At 36.4% G+C, this 15,745-nt stretch overlaps 1 protein-coding gene across 1 annotated transcript in view; it reads right to left on the reverse strand.

Moving 5' to 3' along the window:
* Nucleotides 1–13,330, reverse strand: part of EIF4A3 (eukaryotic translation initiation factor 4A3) — a 31,431-nt gene extending 18,101 nt beyond the window's left edge. Inside the window, exons 1-7 of the mRNA XM_053711959.1 lie at nucleotides 13,053–13,330; nucleotides 10,768–10,840; nucleotides 8,414–8,480; nucleotides 8,039–8,101; nucleotides 7,031–7,163; nucleotides 6,839–6,919; nucleotides 3,184–3,325 (exon numbers count right to left, since the gene is read on the reverse strand). Of these exons, the coding sequence (XP_053567934.1) occupies nucleotides 3,184–3,325; nucleotides 6,839–6,919; nucleotides 7,031–7,163; nucleotides 8,039–8,101; nucleotides 8,414–8,480; nucleotides 10,768–10,840; nucleotides 13,053–13,233 (740 nt within the window). The 5' untranslated portion in view covers nucleotides 13,234–13,330. The remainder of the gene's footprint in view (nucleotides 1–3,183; nucleotides 3,326–6,838; nucleotides 6,920–7,030; nucleotides 7,164–8,038; nucleotides 8,102–8,413; nucleotides 8,481–10,767; nucleotides 10,841–13,052) is intronic.
* Between the last annotated feature and the right edge of the window lie 2,415 nt (nucleotides 13,331–15,745).

The raw sequence follows: 15,745 nt of genomic DNA on the forward strand, positions 1-15,745 counted from the left end.
TATGCTAATTATTCCCTGGCATGAGTAAGCCTGCACCACAAGGCCTCCAAAATAGTTTCTCAGGTAAGGTAATCATTTTTCCAACTTTCAATCTAATTATTTACCTTTTTACAAGGATACGGATTGGATCTGTCATGAACTTATTGGTCATTTCCAGGATTTCATGCGGCATGATATGGTGGATATTGAGACCAACAGTGATGTAGTGGCAGAACAAAATACTCTAACTCCGGCTGACACATTAAACTTTAGTGACCAATGTGTCCTCAATGAGTTGGTGGTCCTTATTGATAATATTGAAGAGGTGGGCTTATGTTCCCACAAAAAATGTCCAACCTTAAAAACTAACAGTAAAAGTAATTTTTACCCAGTACAGGCACGTGGGAGGAATATAGAAGTGTTCCAGAGAACTATTGAACACAAACTTATGGCCTTAGCAGAAAAAACAAAAAATCCTGATATTTCTAAACAAACACATAACAACTTAAGTGGGAACAATTTTAAAGCACTTAAATCCCTTAAGGACAACACCAATATATAGTCATAAAAGCATCCGACAAAGGCGGCAATGTCGTTATGGACAGGGAATACTATATCTTTGAATCCAAACGCCAACTAAGTGATAGTGGAGTATATGAAAGGCTTGATCAAAATCCAACTGCAAAATTTAAACAAAAACTAAACAGAATAGTTCAGTTAGGTGTACAGATTGGCCTCATCAAGGTTAACAAGGAACAATTGATCCCTCATGATCCGTTTGTCCCTATTTTTTACTATTTGCCTAAGCTGCATAAAGACATTGCCCATCCCCAGGCAGGCCTATTATTTCTGGGGTGGGCTCCTTACTTGAGCCCACCTCAGAACTATTGGATGCCTTCTTACAACCACTTGTGGGACAGCTTACTAGTTATATCAAGGACTCTACGCAAGTCTTACAGGCTATGCAAAGTATACAATGGAAATCTACCTATAGATGGGTCACTGTGGATGTGGCCTCATTGTACACCTCCATCCCACACCACACAGGCGTGGAAACTATATCCAAAATCTTAGATCATATGTCTAGTTACTCAGAAGAGGTGAAGCATTTTATTATATCCACATTGGAGTTTTTGTTAACACATAATTTTTTCCTTTTTGAGGGGATTTACTATCTGCAGAGACGTGGGACAGCTATGGTGGCGAAAATTGCGCCCTCATATGCCAATCTCTACATGGGATGGTGGGAGCTGCTCCACGTCTATGCAGATAGTAATCCCTTCAGGGACCATATTATCTACTTTGGTCGCTATATTGATGACCTGTTGCTGGTGTGGAATGGAGGTGAACAATCAGTGAAATCCTTTTTTGAATATCTGAATCATAACGACTACAATTTGAGTTTTGTAGGTTGTCAGGACAAATGTGAGATAATCTTTTTGGATATCAAATTATCCGTTCAGGATCATGAAATAGTGACTGACTTCTATAGGAAACCAACGAGTGGTAACACTATATTAAACTACAAATCTTGTCATCCCAGACATACCCTTAATGCAATTCCCAAAAGTCAGTTCATTAGAACTAAATGTATCTGTTCAAATGATACACTATATCATGAACAAAGTCAAGTCCTCCACGAGAGGCTCTCAAACAGAGGTTATAGCAATAAACTTCTTAATGAGGTAAAAAGTAAAGTGGATGAGATTCCTCGTGAATCATTGTTGGTAAATAAAAAAAAACCACCAATAAAAATATGATGAAAGATAATATTTTTAGCACATCATATAGCTTAGAATTTAAGCAAATATGTGATAGTATCCATGAGAGCTTATCTATTCTCCAAAGTGATACAGTGCTAGAACAAATCATTAAAAAAGGTGTCAAATGTGTATCCAAAAAAGCTAAGAGTATACAAAACTTTGTTGCACCTTCGTATTTACCAGAAATTAGAACCAGTACTTGGTTACGTAATAGAGTTGGTTTCTTTAAATGCAGAAGCACACGCTGCAAGACATGTGACTATGTAGTTGAGGGGGAAAATTTTGTATCTCAGTCCACTGGCAAGGAATATAAAATCAGATTTAACCTCACATGCAATTCGACGCATGCTGTATATCTCATGACATGCAAAGGGTGCAAAATTCAATACTTGGGTAGAACTAAGAGAAGGTTGAGAGATCGCGCCCTTGAACATATCAGGGACATTGATGACCCTGATGTGTTTACATCAGTAGCATCTCATTCCAAATTTGACCATTTTGGTGACTCCTCACTAGCCACCTTTCAGGCCATTTATCATGTCCCATTTTCTAAAACGTGGGGGCAATAGAGAATATGCCCTCAGTAAAAAAGAGGTTAAGTGGATTTTTTATATGAATACACGAACTCCTTTTGGTTTTAATGTTGAAGCTGATAATCTATTTGTCTAATTAGACATCATACACTCTGGAGTTACTATAATATTCATATACATTTTCCTTTAACCATTTTGTAAAAACCTATTTCTGGGGTATCCCCCCTTCCTACAATGCACTAATCTTTTTGTTGCATAACAATAATAAAAGATCTTAGTCTTTTTTATAGGTAGCTTATAAGTATGTTAGTATATTGGTGTTGCCTTATTCAATTAAAATGTATCTACAGTGTATATTTTCTTATAAATGTATATATTATATTGTGGATATAAATTTTCTATACTCTAATAGGTATTATTGTATATCCCCATTTTCTATTCATTGTTAACAATAGAGTTATAGTATCACAATAGCCATTTTACCTATGTGCCTATCCTTGTGTTTCTATCTACACACGGTGCCCTTGAGGGTTAAAATAATTCACAGATGTTCTCAATAATTAATCTATTCACCTTTAAGAGCACCGTGAGGCAGACCTGCAAACTATGCAGTGAACAAGTGCGGGAGACCCGCATGAAACGCGTATGCACGTATCTGCCGTTTAGTCTGATCAGGTCCTCTGATCAACTATCTTGTTTTTACCAATGTATTTGTTTTTAGAGCACTGAAATAAAGTTTGGAATCTTTTTACACAATCTGGATTTGTGGATTATTACAGCAGTTAGCCGGAATCTCTGTTTCTATATGCTAATTATTCCCTGGCATGAGTAAGCCTGCACCACAAGGCCTCCAAAATAGTTTCTCAGGTAAGGTAATCATTTTTCCAACTTTCAATCTAATTCTTTACCTTTTTACAAGGATACGGATCGGATCTGTCATGAACTTATTGGTCATTTCCAGGATTTCATGTGGCAATGTGGCACTAATCAGACAGACTTGGGTAGCAGGTGGTAGGTATCTGTAGACATCGTAAATTTGCTCCTTAAAACCTATATTTAGAAAGGATACATTTTATTTTTTTATTTCTCAAAATAAACAGTATTACTGAGATCACACCACATTTTGTAGTTTTTTTAAGCCCAGTTTTTTTCTAAACAAAAAGAATACACCATATATTTTTACCAAATAAAATTCTGGCCCAACAGCTCATCCCAATAATGTGATGGGTTACATTAAATGATAGTTTAAATTCTATTTACTATAAAACACTGATTTATATATTTATTTTGCTGTAAAATGTACACCTGTCCCTAATAAGCTACAATCAAAGGAATAAGTAAACATACTCAACAGGGGATTTTAAGAGTTGTATCCTAAGACTACCGATCTGCAGAACTAAGAAATGTATGCTAACAAAGGGACAGTTTTAAAATGACTAAAACCATTTACTTTGTATGCAATTTTTATAAATGCATGGTTGGATTTTGAATATATACCGTGCATATACAAAAGATGGTTAACAACTCTTTAAAAATCATTCCAAAATGACAAGGCTTTTCTGTAGGTGTCCAATAAATGTACGTACATGTGTAGTGTGAAAACATTTTACATGCATTAAAAGGAACACTTGGATAGCGATACAAAATGCTTAATTATGTATAGTAAAAAACAACAACTTTGTAACAACTTAGATCTGTCCCTAATTGGCAAAAATGGGGGAGGTGAATTAGATAAGTTTTGCAAAGCTATGCACATTATGATAGCAAAATGACAATGGCCAGCTTGGTCTATTCCAGTAACAAGTCCTCAGAAGCTGCTCTAAGGCAAGTGGAGGAGGGAGTTTAGCTTTATTAAACACAACCACAGCAAACAAGCTGTTAAAGGGATATTCAAGTCAAAATTAAACTTTCAAGAATCAGAGCATTCAATTTTAAACAACTTTACAATTTACTTTCATTAACAAAATGTGCAGTGTCTTCATATTTACACTTTGAGTCACCAGCTCCTACTGAGCATGTGCAAGTAGTCACAGAATATACGTATATGCTTGTGATTTGCTGATGGCTGTCAAGTGATACAGGAGGAGTAGATAAACATAACTGAAATATGTAAAAAAAAAAAAAAAAATCTGCTACTAATTTGAACATCAGACTAAGTGCTATTGCATTGTCTTTTATTAACCACTTAATGACCACAGCACTTTTCCATTTTCTGTCCGTTTGGGACCAAGGCTATTTTTACATTTTTGAGGTGTTTGTGTTTAGCTGTAATTTTCCTCTTACTCATTTACTGTACCCACACATATTATATACCGTTTTTCTCGCCATTAAATGGACTTTCTAAAGATACCATTATTTTCATCATATCTTATAATTTACTATAAAAAATTTTATAAAATATGAGGAAAAAAATGGAAAAAAAACACACTTTGTCTAACTTTGACCCCCAAAATCTGTTACACATCTACAACCACCAAAAAACACCCATGCTAAATAGTTTCTAAATTTTGTCCTGAGTTTAGAAATACCCAATGTTTACATGTTCTTTGCAAGTTATAGGGCCATAAATACAAGTAGCACTTTGCTATTTCCAAACCACTTTTTTTCAGAATTAGCGATAGTTTTATTGGGACACTGATATCTTTCAGGAATCCCTGAATATCCATTGACATGTATATATTTTTTTTTAGAAGACATCCCAAAGTATTGATCTAGGCCCATTTTGGTATATTTCATGCCACCATTTCACCACCAAATGCGATCAAATAAAAAAAAATTGTTCACTTTTTCACAATTTTTTTCACAAACTTTAGGTTTCTCACTGAAATTATTTACAAAAAACTTATGCAATTATAGCATACATGGTTGTAAATGCTTCTCTGGGATCCCCTTTGTTCATAAATAGCAGACATATATGGCTTTGGTTTTGCTTTTTACTAATTAGAAGGCTGCTAAATGCGACTGCGCACCACACGTGTATTATGCCCAGCAGTGAAGGGGTTAATTAGGGAGCATGTAGGGAGCTTCTAGGGTTAATTTTAGCTTCAGTGTAGTGTAGTAGACAACCCCAAGTATTGATCTAGGCCCATTTTGGTATTTTTCATGCCACCATTTCACCGTCAAATGCAATCAAATGAAAAAAAACGCTAAATTTTTCACAATTTTAGGTTTCTCACTAAAATTATTTACAAACAGCATGTGCAATTATGGCACAAATGGTTGTAAAAGGTTCTCTGGGATCCCCTTTGTTCAGAAATAACAGACATATATGACTTTGGCGTTGCTTTTTGGTAATTAGAAGGCCGCTAAGTGCTGCTGCGCATCACACGTGTATTATGGCTAGCAGTGAAGGGGTTAATTAGGTAGTTTGTAGGGAGCTTGCAGGGTTAATTTTAGCTTTAGTGTAGAGATCAGACTCCCACCTGACACATCAGACCCCCTGATCCCTCCCAAACAGCTCCCTTCCCTCCCCCACCCCACAATTGTCCCCGCCATCTTAAGTACTGGCAGAAAGTCTGCCAGTACTAAAATAAGTGTTTTTTTTTTTAAAAATAAAATACATTTTTTAGCATATTTACATATGCTACTTTGTAGGATCCCCCCTTAGCCCCCAACCTCCCTGATCCCCCCCAAAACAGCTCTCTAACCCCCCCCTCTGCCTTATTGGGGGCCATCTTGGGTACTGGCAGCTGTCTGCCAGTACCCAGTTTGCAAGAAAAATTGTTTTTTTTTTAATGATTATGTTATTTTTCTGTAGTGTAGCTTTCCCCCCCCCCACAGACCAATCCCCCACCCCCTGATTAAGGTATTTTATATATATAAAAACTATTTTTTATTAACTTTTAATACAAACTTTTTTTCTGTAGTGTAGCGGTTCCCACCCGCTCCCTCCCCGTGCGCGCCTCCGATGACCCCCGCCCACGATCCCGCCCCCCTACACATCATCAAGGCCATCGATGGCCGCCACCCGCCTCCCGAACCGGCTCCCACCCACCAACGAATTTAGCCGGTGATGTCCGGTGCAGAGAGGGCCACAGAGTGTCTCTCTCTGCGCCGGATTGCTAAAAAAGGTTATTGCAGGATGCCTCAATATCGAGGCATCACTGCAATAACCGGAAAGCAACTGGAAGCGAGCAGGATCGCTTCCAGCTGCTTTCCAGACCAAGGACGTACGCCACACGTCCTCTGTCATTAAGTATATTTTTTTTTTGAGGACGTGTGGCGTACGTCCTTGGTCGTTAAGGGGTTAATCATTTGTTGATTATGAAAATGTATTGTGTTTACTGGTCCTATAAGGTAGGTGGTAATCTAATTTAGAAGGCCTGCATCTAATTTGGAAGGCCTGCACATTGGTCATTTAGGTTATTAATTTACTGCAGCACGTCAGCAAAAGTCTTGCAATTACCATGTGACAGTATGGAGGTAATTAAATGCTCACAAACCCAGACACAATGCTCAGATTTAAAGATGCTACGGGTGCCCTGGTAATGGTTGTTGAGTCCTGATGATAAAAAAAAAAATAATCAGTCACATGTAAATTGAAATGCCAATACATAAACATACCTTTATTAAGCATCTCATCAGCTTCATCCAAAACCAGCATTTTAATTGCTCTGGTTCTTAAACTTCTACGGCGAATCATATCTGAATAAAGAATATACTATTATCAATTAAAAAAAAAATGTACACACAATTATTATTCCAACTTATTGGCTACATAAGGATAAATCAGATTTCAAGCTTCGGTTTACTTACCAAAAACACGTCCTGGAGTACCAGCAACTACATGCTGTCCGTAATCCAGCTTCCGAATATCTTCTCCAACATTTGTTCCCCCGATACATGCATGGCACTGCACATTCATGTAGTCCCCTAGGGCAAGCAGCACCTGTACAAAACCATAAATGAGGAAATGTATACTCTAGCGCACTTTCCTACTGCTTTGTTCTCCATTTCTTGTAATCTAAAGTATCAGACTTTAGTTCTTCTAAAGCTTATAAAACAGGATATAAAATGCTTATCACAACACAACTTTCTCCTTCTACCCCAGAAACATTTAATAAGTACCAAGTAATGAAGCAATGGATTGTGACTAGAACATTTAAAATGCAGTGAAATCATAAACAAGGACAGTAAAGTCCAAATTAATAGATAGAGCATGAAAATTTTAAACAACTTTCCACTTTACCACTTAGCAACTTAGCTTAGTTCTCTTTCTTAACCTCTGTTAAAAAGGGTAATCCCAGGTGAGCTCATGATTTAGATAGAGCATGCAAGTTTAAGCAACTTTCTTATTTACTCCTATTATTTTTTTCTTCATTCTCTTGGTATCTTTATTTATAAAGCAGGAATGTATGCTAAGGAGCCAGACCATTTTTGGTTCAGCACCTGGGTACCACTTGCTGATCGGTGGCTACATTTAGCAACCAGTCAGCAACCGATATCCCTCTAATATACCAAGAGAACGAAGAAGAAAAAAATAGGAAAATGGCATGCTCTATCTGAATCATGAAAGAAAAAAAATGTGGGCTTCATATCCCTTTAATAAGATGTTTAAGATCTTTAATTACATGTAAATAAATCTACATTATGCATTGCAAAATTATTCTCATATGAAGGTACATTATCATGCAGCTTACAATTTGTGTTTAATGTACCTTTAAAAGTAATTAACTTTTAGGGAAAAACAAACAAAAACAAGCAGCAAAAACAGAGTGGGACAAACAGTAACTATTGTTCTTAGCTAAGGGTTTACATTCTTACCTTCTGTATCTGCCCAGCCAATTCTCTTGTTGGTGCTAAAATCAATGCCTGTGTTTCACGAAGCTGGAGACAGAAATTATCAACATTTTTTTTATTACAAATGACATGCAAAAACAAATCAGGAAATAATTAATGAAGAATAATAGGGTTTTTTTTAACTAGACTACAAATTAAAAGTACCAATGAGTAAATGTACATTGTTTACAGCACTTTAAAGACAAAAAGATGCATAATTGCACTTAGCCATGTCCCATAGGCACACAAATCTAAAGAAAAATATATGAATTGGCACATTATAAAAAGAGAATAGTATTACTTTAACATTACTCATGTCACTGGTGCACTATATAATACTTATTTACATACTGACATTACCTGCATGTCCAAACACTGAAGAACAGACACACAAAAAGTTGCTGTTTTTCCTGTACCAGACTGTGACCTGAAAGTTAAAAATAGCTTAATATCAGCAAAAATGACCAAGCAACACAACATTATATTTAAACAAAAATGGTTGGTGTAACAAACCTTCAAGTACTTTAAAAAGACATTAAAACAATTTCAGGTTCAATATGCTTTCATTATTGAGTCATCTAATCTCTACTCTCCTCATTTCAATCATACCTGAATATGTCTACTCACTGTATGGGGTACACACGGTGCACCCTAAATGCCCTGCATGGTACTCATGTTTTGGGACATTTAGGAGACAACAGGAGGGTACAACATATAACTGTTCAGCCACACCTCTTCTCTTGCAGCATTTTGGAACATGTATTCCCCAGGTAAACAGTAGTAGCCGGCAGAATGTAAGGGACAGGGCTCACAGGCACTTCCTATGCTTCTATGTCAACTAGCCAACAGTGTTTTTTTAACGTCTCTACACGTCGCACATAAAATCCAAAAATGAAGATAGACAAACTGTGAGGCTCCCGTCTTAGGCGACTGCCAATTCGGCCTAATAGTAGAGCTGTCTATGAAGCAGAGCACCAATACTGTATACACCACTGCATGGGGTGCATGAGCTGTAGCTCCATTATTAGCGGAGACACGGTCCCATCCCCTAGCAGGGGTAACAAATATAAAATTAGAGATTTATTTTCCTGTGAGTCCACAACACTGTGGGTGAGACCACTAAAGTCTCAAGTTCAGAGACTGCATGAGCCAGCAAAGGTCTAACATCAGATGTGGCAATACACAGGCTCCAGTATTATTATTTTTTATTATTATGTTTTTAACAAAGGGACAAATTAAAACAAAAAAACTTGTATTATTCAGATAGAGTATACAATTTTTAAACCACTTTCCAAATTACTTCCATTTATGCAGTCTTTCTATATTAACACTTTAGTTACCAGCTCCTACTGAGCATCTGCAAGAATACACACAATATATGTATATGCATGTGTGATTGGCTGATGGCTGTCACATGATACAGGAGAAGTGGAAAAACAGAAATTTGTCAGGAAAAAATAAATACAAAATCTACTACTCACGTGGAGTGCAGAATAAGTGCTATTGCATTATCTTGTTATGCATTTTGTTGATTATGCAAACCTACTGTATTTAAAAAGGACATACACTAGATTTTTCTTTGCATAAAGGTTTTATAGGTGATCCATTGATATACCCCTATACGTTGTTTTTTGTTTGTTTTTTTTAAATGTATAGTTTTGTTTATTTTTAAATAACATCGAGCCCATGGTGACAGATATAAAATAGGCAATAAAAAGACTGTCAACACGGCTGTGATGAAAATAGGATTATCTAGAAGGGTTTCCACATAGCTTTGCTTGTGCAGAGAAAACTAGTTCAAACATAGTAGCATCTATTATTTTATAGAAACTACACCTTTGCACTTATTTTCTCTAAACAAGTAGCTGTAGGATCATATTGCTGGAGCAAAATGGTTTTAATTCAAAATTGGAATACACTACTGTGCACTTCAAATGTAACTTACATGGCCCTTTGAGGGGTTTATATACACACACAATTTTTTATTTTAAACTTCATGTCACAAAATAAAAACTAGATTTATTGTGTAGGCTCATTACAAAGCAATAATATTAAAATTAACTAAAGTGTGTTAAGTACAGACATAAAAAAACAATTGTTAGATAAAAAGAGAATAATTTAAACCCTTAAAGGGATACTCAACCCAAATTTTTTTTCTTTTATGATTCAGATAGAGCATGCAATTTTAGGCAACTTTCTAATTTGCTCCTATTATCAGGTTTATTTGAAAAGCAAGAATGTAAGTTTAGATGCCGGCCCATTTTTGGTGAACAATCTGGGTTGTCCTTGCTGATTGGACAGCACCAATAAACAAGTGCTAGGTCTGAAGCAAAAATGTGCTGGCTCCTTAGCTTAGATGCCTTCGTTTTCATATAAAGATAGCAAAAGACCGAAGAAAAATTTAATAGGAGTAAATTAGAAAGTTGCTTAAAATTGCATGCTCTAGCTGAATCATGAAAGAAAAAAAAAAATTTGGGTTCAGTGTCCCTTTAAGGACAAAGTTCCAGTTTGATAAATTGTTACATGACAGAATAATTCTGTCATCCGTCATTAAGGGGTTAAGACACAAGTCACATCTAACAGACATGCAGCAGCCCCCTCTCAATATTACACTCTGGTCTATGTCTAACCTAAATATCAAAGACTTTGTTTTAAAAGAAGGTACGTAAACGAGGACCCAAAGAACATACAATATGAACTATATCACTACTTACTGTGCTATCACATCTCTTCCTTTAATAATCTGTTTGATTGCTCTCTGTTGGATAGCTGATGGCTTCTCAAAACCTGAAAAGCAAAAGAATCTAGTTACACAGACTCTGCTAGAAAGTATATATGATGCCAAGGTTATCCCATTAAGACTCATGATCCCAACCAATTTGAAATCCATACCGGAGTAATTTACAGGAATTAAAATGCAAGGACTTTGTCTGTAAAAAGTTTTATATTGATGCACACAGAACTAGATAAACAACTACATAAAATAAACCAGTGCATCCATTTGTTTATGGATTATCTTACTGTATCTACCATCAATGTCTACTGTAAATAAAAATATATAATTTCTAAAGTAAGTTATGTGTTTTTTTCCTTGAAGTGAAAGTAAATCCTAACGTTTTACAAACGCTAGGATTTACTATTGAAACAAATAAAGGGGACTTTCATTCATGAAGTATAAGATACTTCATGTAGAAAGCTCCTTTATTTGATTCAATTGATGGCCGCTCTTAGCTCCTACAGTAGCCCACGGCTAAAAAAAAAAAATTGTTGGCTAAGAGGTGACGTTTTCACCTCTTAGTCAATAGCCGTGCGGTAAATCCGTCTTGGCACCCATGGGAGCCACATTCACCGCACGGCTATTGGCTAAGAGGTGAAAACGTCACCTCTTACCCAAAAAATGTGTTGGTCATGCGCTGCTGTAGGAGCCAAGAGCGGCGATCAGTTGAATCAAATAAAGGAGCTTCCTACATTAAGTATCTTATACTTCATGAATGAAAGTGCCCTTTATTTGTTTCAACAGTAAATCCTAGCATTTGTAAAACGCAAGGATTTACTTTCACTTTAAAAAAGGACAATGTACTGTAATATATATACTCCCTTTTAATATGTTCCCAAATATAAATTTTACCTACTGGAGTGTATTAAAATTGTTTAATAAATTGATCCTTTACTTTCTCATTTAAAATAGAAGATTTTAACTATTGTATCCCCGTCTATACTGAAAATTTGTGAACAGATTCTAGACACAAAAAAAAACCCTACACATTATATTAACAAGAAGGTTTAGATAAAATTGTGCTCACATTGGGATACTGTGATGGAGAGGTACTAAAAATTTTAATTTTCAATTGTTCTAAGTATTGGCCTTGGAGTATAAAGTAATATAGAAAAGGACTTTGTGTAAATAATTTGATAACATAAAGTGGAATTCTCTCCCTACAAGATCTGACCACTGTATTGGGTTGTGGTTTAAGTTAGCAGAAACAGCTACTTCGTATACAAAAATATACTTAAAGGTACGATTCCCCATACATTTTAAACTCTGCAGCTGGTATAACAAGTAATTGGAAACAGTAGAATCACCAATTTTACACTACATTGTGCCATTAATCATGCCCTTGGCAGTTGCAGAAAAAAAAAAAAAAACCTCAAAGATCTACTCCTAGTCCACATCCTTTCTCCAACCGGACAGCAATACAGTATGTCAGTGTTAGTCAAACCACAGTCATCAAGTACCCCCAACAGACCAGGTTTTCATTATAGCTGAATCAGAGCACAGGTGAATTAATCAGCTGATCAGTAACACCATGGTTTACATGTTTACAACCATCAGCTGATCATTTCATCTGTGCTCTGGTTCAGCTATAATGAAAACCTGGCCTGTTGTGGGTACTTGAGGACCATGGTAGAGAAACAATACAGTATGTGATTGGAGTATACACATGCATAAACTGTTACATTTGCTCATCTGCTATATCCTTATATGGATTAGCACAGGAGCATAACCAAGATACGCTGTGCCTACTATACTATCTGCTCGGTTTCTTTTCATAACCTTCTTTCTATGCATGCTTTCTGTCTTTTCCAGGAGTTGTATTTACTATTGCCAATGTACCCATTTACCTGCTCTTCCAGTAGTACCCTGCTTTCAAGAAATGGCCTTGCTCTCTGTCATTACACTTTTCAAACATCTTAAGAGTCTATGTATGACTGACAATATTAAAAATTCAACCCAGATTTTGTTCAGCATTTCAGAATTATTCGTAGTGTATCGGTTAATTATCAAGACCAGAACTGTTAAAACTCCTTATTACGATCATTGTTGCCTTAACCCTCTCTTACGTATGGACACAAAATGCAACCACATTTAAGTCGCCAACAGCTGCACCGTCACACCTATACCGAGAGCCCTGATTTAATTCCCCTCAAATTGTCACGTACTGAGGACTTTATTCCCCCGTGCATTCCCCATCTGTAAAGTGTGCCCGTCGGTACACACCATAAGCGTAGATGCCTCTTAGTAAATCCTCCCTCAGGCCCATAGTGTCGAAAGTAGGAGTCACATCAACCTCCTCGCTGGTTTCGAACTCTACTTTGGTCATGTCTTCATCCCGCATGAGCCGCTTACTTCTAGAGCCACTGGTTAAACCAACCACCGCTCCGGCTGCTACCGCTGCCATCTTACAGTCGCCGGGAAACTGAAAAACCAAGCGGCTAACACAACACACGATGGAGGAAAAATGCTACCCAGCAACCACCGCGCGGTATAGAGGAAACTGCTTCCTCTGCGTCTGCGCCCTATGCGTCACAACGTATTAAACGTACATGCGTAAACAGCTAACGTGGTCGTTTTTTTTTTCTTTTTTCAATCAACAACTTTATTTAACAGTTAAGATTCTAGAACAAAACAACAATAGAAAAGGAACCCAATATTTTAAAGCTCGGTTTTAAAATGTTAGAATTTCTTAGTGTAAACAATCTGTGTTTCAGCTGAAACTTTTAGTTATTACCAACGAGACACATTTATATTGGATTCATTCGAACTTCATGTTATTATTGTCCAGACTCCATATGGGAAGGAAAAGTATTCGGTAGACATACAATCAGAAACTTTTATTCAGCAGTGGCGTTGTGTCCTCATTTTAGCTCGCTCACACAGGATACAAAAATATATATGTTTTGTATTATATGTATTCACAATTGAAGTGTTATAGTATTACGTTTTTTTATGGAATGTTATAGTAAAATAAGAAGTATATTTGTCACTCTTGTTATAGCTCATTAGGGGGAATGGCATTGTCATAGTTACCAACATTTCAAAAACATTTCAAGGGACACTTTGCAGCAGAACAAGCAAGTTAGTTACCAGAGTATTGACGACCTACTGTTCAACTGCTCTGCCCACTCAGTTCTGTGATCAAAACACACCCATTTGATAGTATAATTTAGAGACTTATCCATAGCTTATTATACATAATACAGAACTGAGCTGTTACACCTACCTCATACTATTGACAACAACAGTCTCTGAAACACATAGGGTATCATTTTTGTTATCTGTGCAGGACCAGTACTTAAAGGGACAGTCAACACCCAGGAAAACTTTATCCCATACCTTAGATCCACAAAAAAGATGAGCCTGCACTGCATCCCATCTTCAATACCACTAACGTTACAGTAAAAGGTGAGAGTAAGCGCTGGAAGCTTAAAAGGCACAAATCTAATCGACTTTGAAATACTTTAAAATTATTATAAAATGGTTTAAAAATATTTATTACATATGATAGAGATAACAATGCTACAACAATATAAAAGAGATTAAGCGCATGGAACCATGACTATAGCTTAAAAACATACATACAATATAAGAAGTGTAAAAAATACATGAAATATACAAAAGATGGGCTTAGGTAAATAACAATATGTTAAAAGACAGACCTGGAGTAAAAAGAACTTGGGTGCGATAATGGTGATAAATGCGATTGATAAATCCAATAAAAACACAATCAAAATCTAATAATGTTCACAACAAAGATAAACCCTGTGGAGTGATTAAAAAAACGGTGATCAAAAAGGTACGTAGGGTCCAAATGATGACAAATAAAAATATATCCCTGAGACAAAGGCAAGTGTAATAAGTCCTCCAAAAATGTCGTGACGAAGTGCTGGGTGTTGGATGTAAGTTCAAAAAACAATAACAATCAATCAAGTGTCCAAATGTAACAATAATACAACGATTCTGTCAAATGCAAAAAGGAGAAAAAATGAATATTATAAATGTGGACCACATATAAAAATGGTGAAAAAATGGAAGAAAAAAGAGGAAAAAATAGATGCGGTGATTATCCAGAAGAGTGTCCAAGTACTAGATATCCTTGATGGCAGACAAAACAATAATAAAAATGTGAATAAAAGTGAAAAAATATAAAATAATAATAATAATAATAAAAGTGAAAAAAATAAAGAATACAAATACAAAAAACCAGTGGAAAAAAGAAAGAAAAAACAATAGTGCAAAACTGTTTGTACACAGTATAAAACAATTGAAAATAAGCTCACCAGTATGTCAACGCGTTTCGGCCTGGATTAGGCCTTTCTCAAGACTAACCTGTGAGTGAGTTTAAGGCCTACTTATCCACTAGCGCTCAGTCCACCTACTCTTCTACTGGTTTTTAATACCACTAACGTTATATGTCTAATCATCGAAAACCCATACAGTTTTCAGCGGTAGATATGGCCGCCAAACTTCTCCCCCTCCTCCGTCCCCTTCTTTTTTGAATTCAATCCTCATTCACAGGGACGCTGTTTTATTGCTAATGCACATTATAATTTTAGTCCGCTCGCTATTAGAAATAGAAAGTGTCTCTGTGAACGCGTGTAAAGAATCTAGCCGAGGATTTGATTCTGATTGGCTGATGACTTTAAGAAGAAGCCTCCAACGTAACGGTGGGGGGAGTTTGGCGGCCATATCTACCACTGAAAACTGTATGTTCTTTTGAAGATTAGACACATAACGTTAGTGGTATTGAAGATGGGATGCGGTGCAGGTGCATTTTATTTTGTGGATCTAAGGTATGGGATAAAGTTTTCCTGGGTGTTGACTGTCTCTTTAACCCCTTCCCGCTCTTAGGACTTTCTATGCCGTCCTAACTGCACTGGGCTTTTAATGCCCTTATGACGGCATAGAACGTC

This window comes from Bombina bombina, chromosome 4 (genome assembly GCF_027579735.1).
Source record: "Bombina bombina isolate aBomBom1 chromosome 4, aBomBom1.pri, whole genome shotgun sequence".
Classification (NCBI taxonomy): Eukaryota; Metazoa; Chordata; class Amphibia; order Anura; family Bombinatoridae; genus Bombina; species Bombina bombina.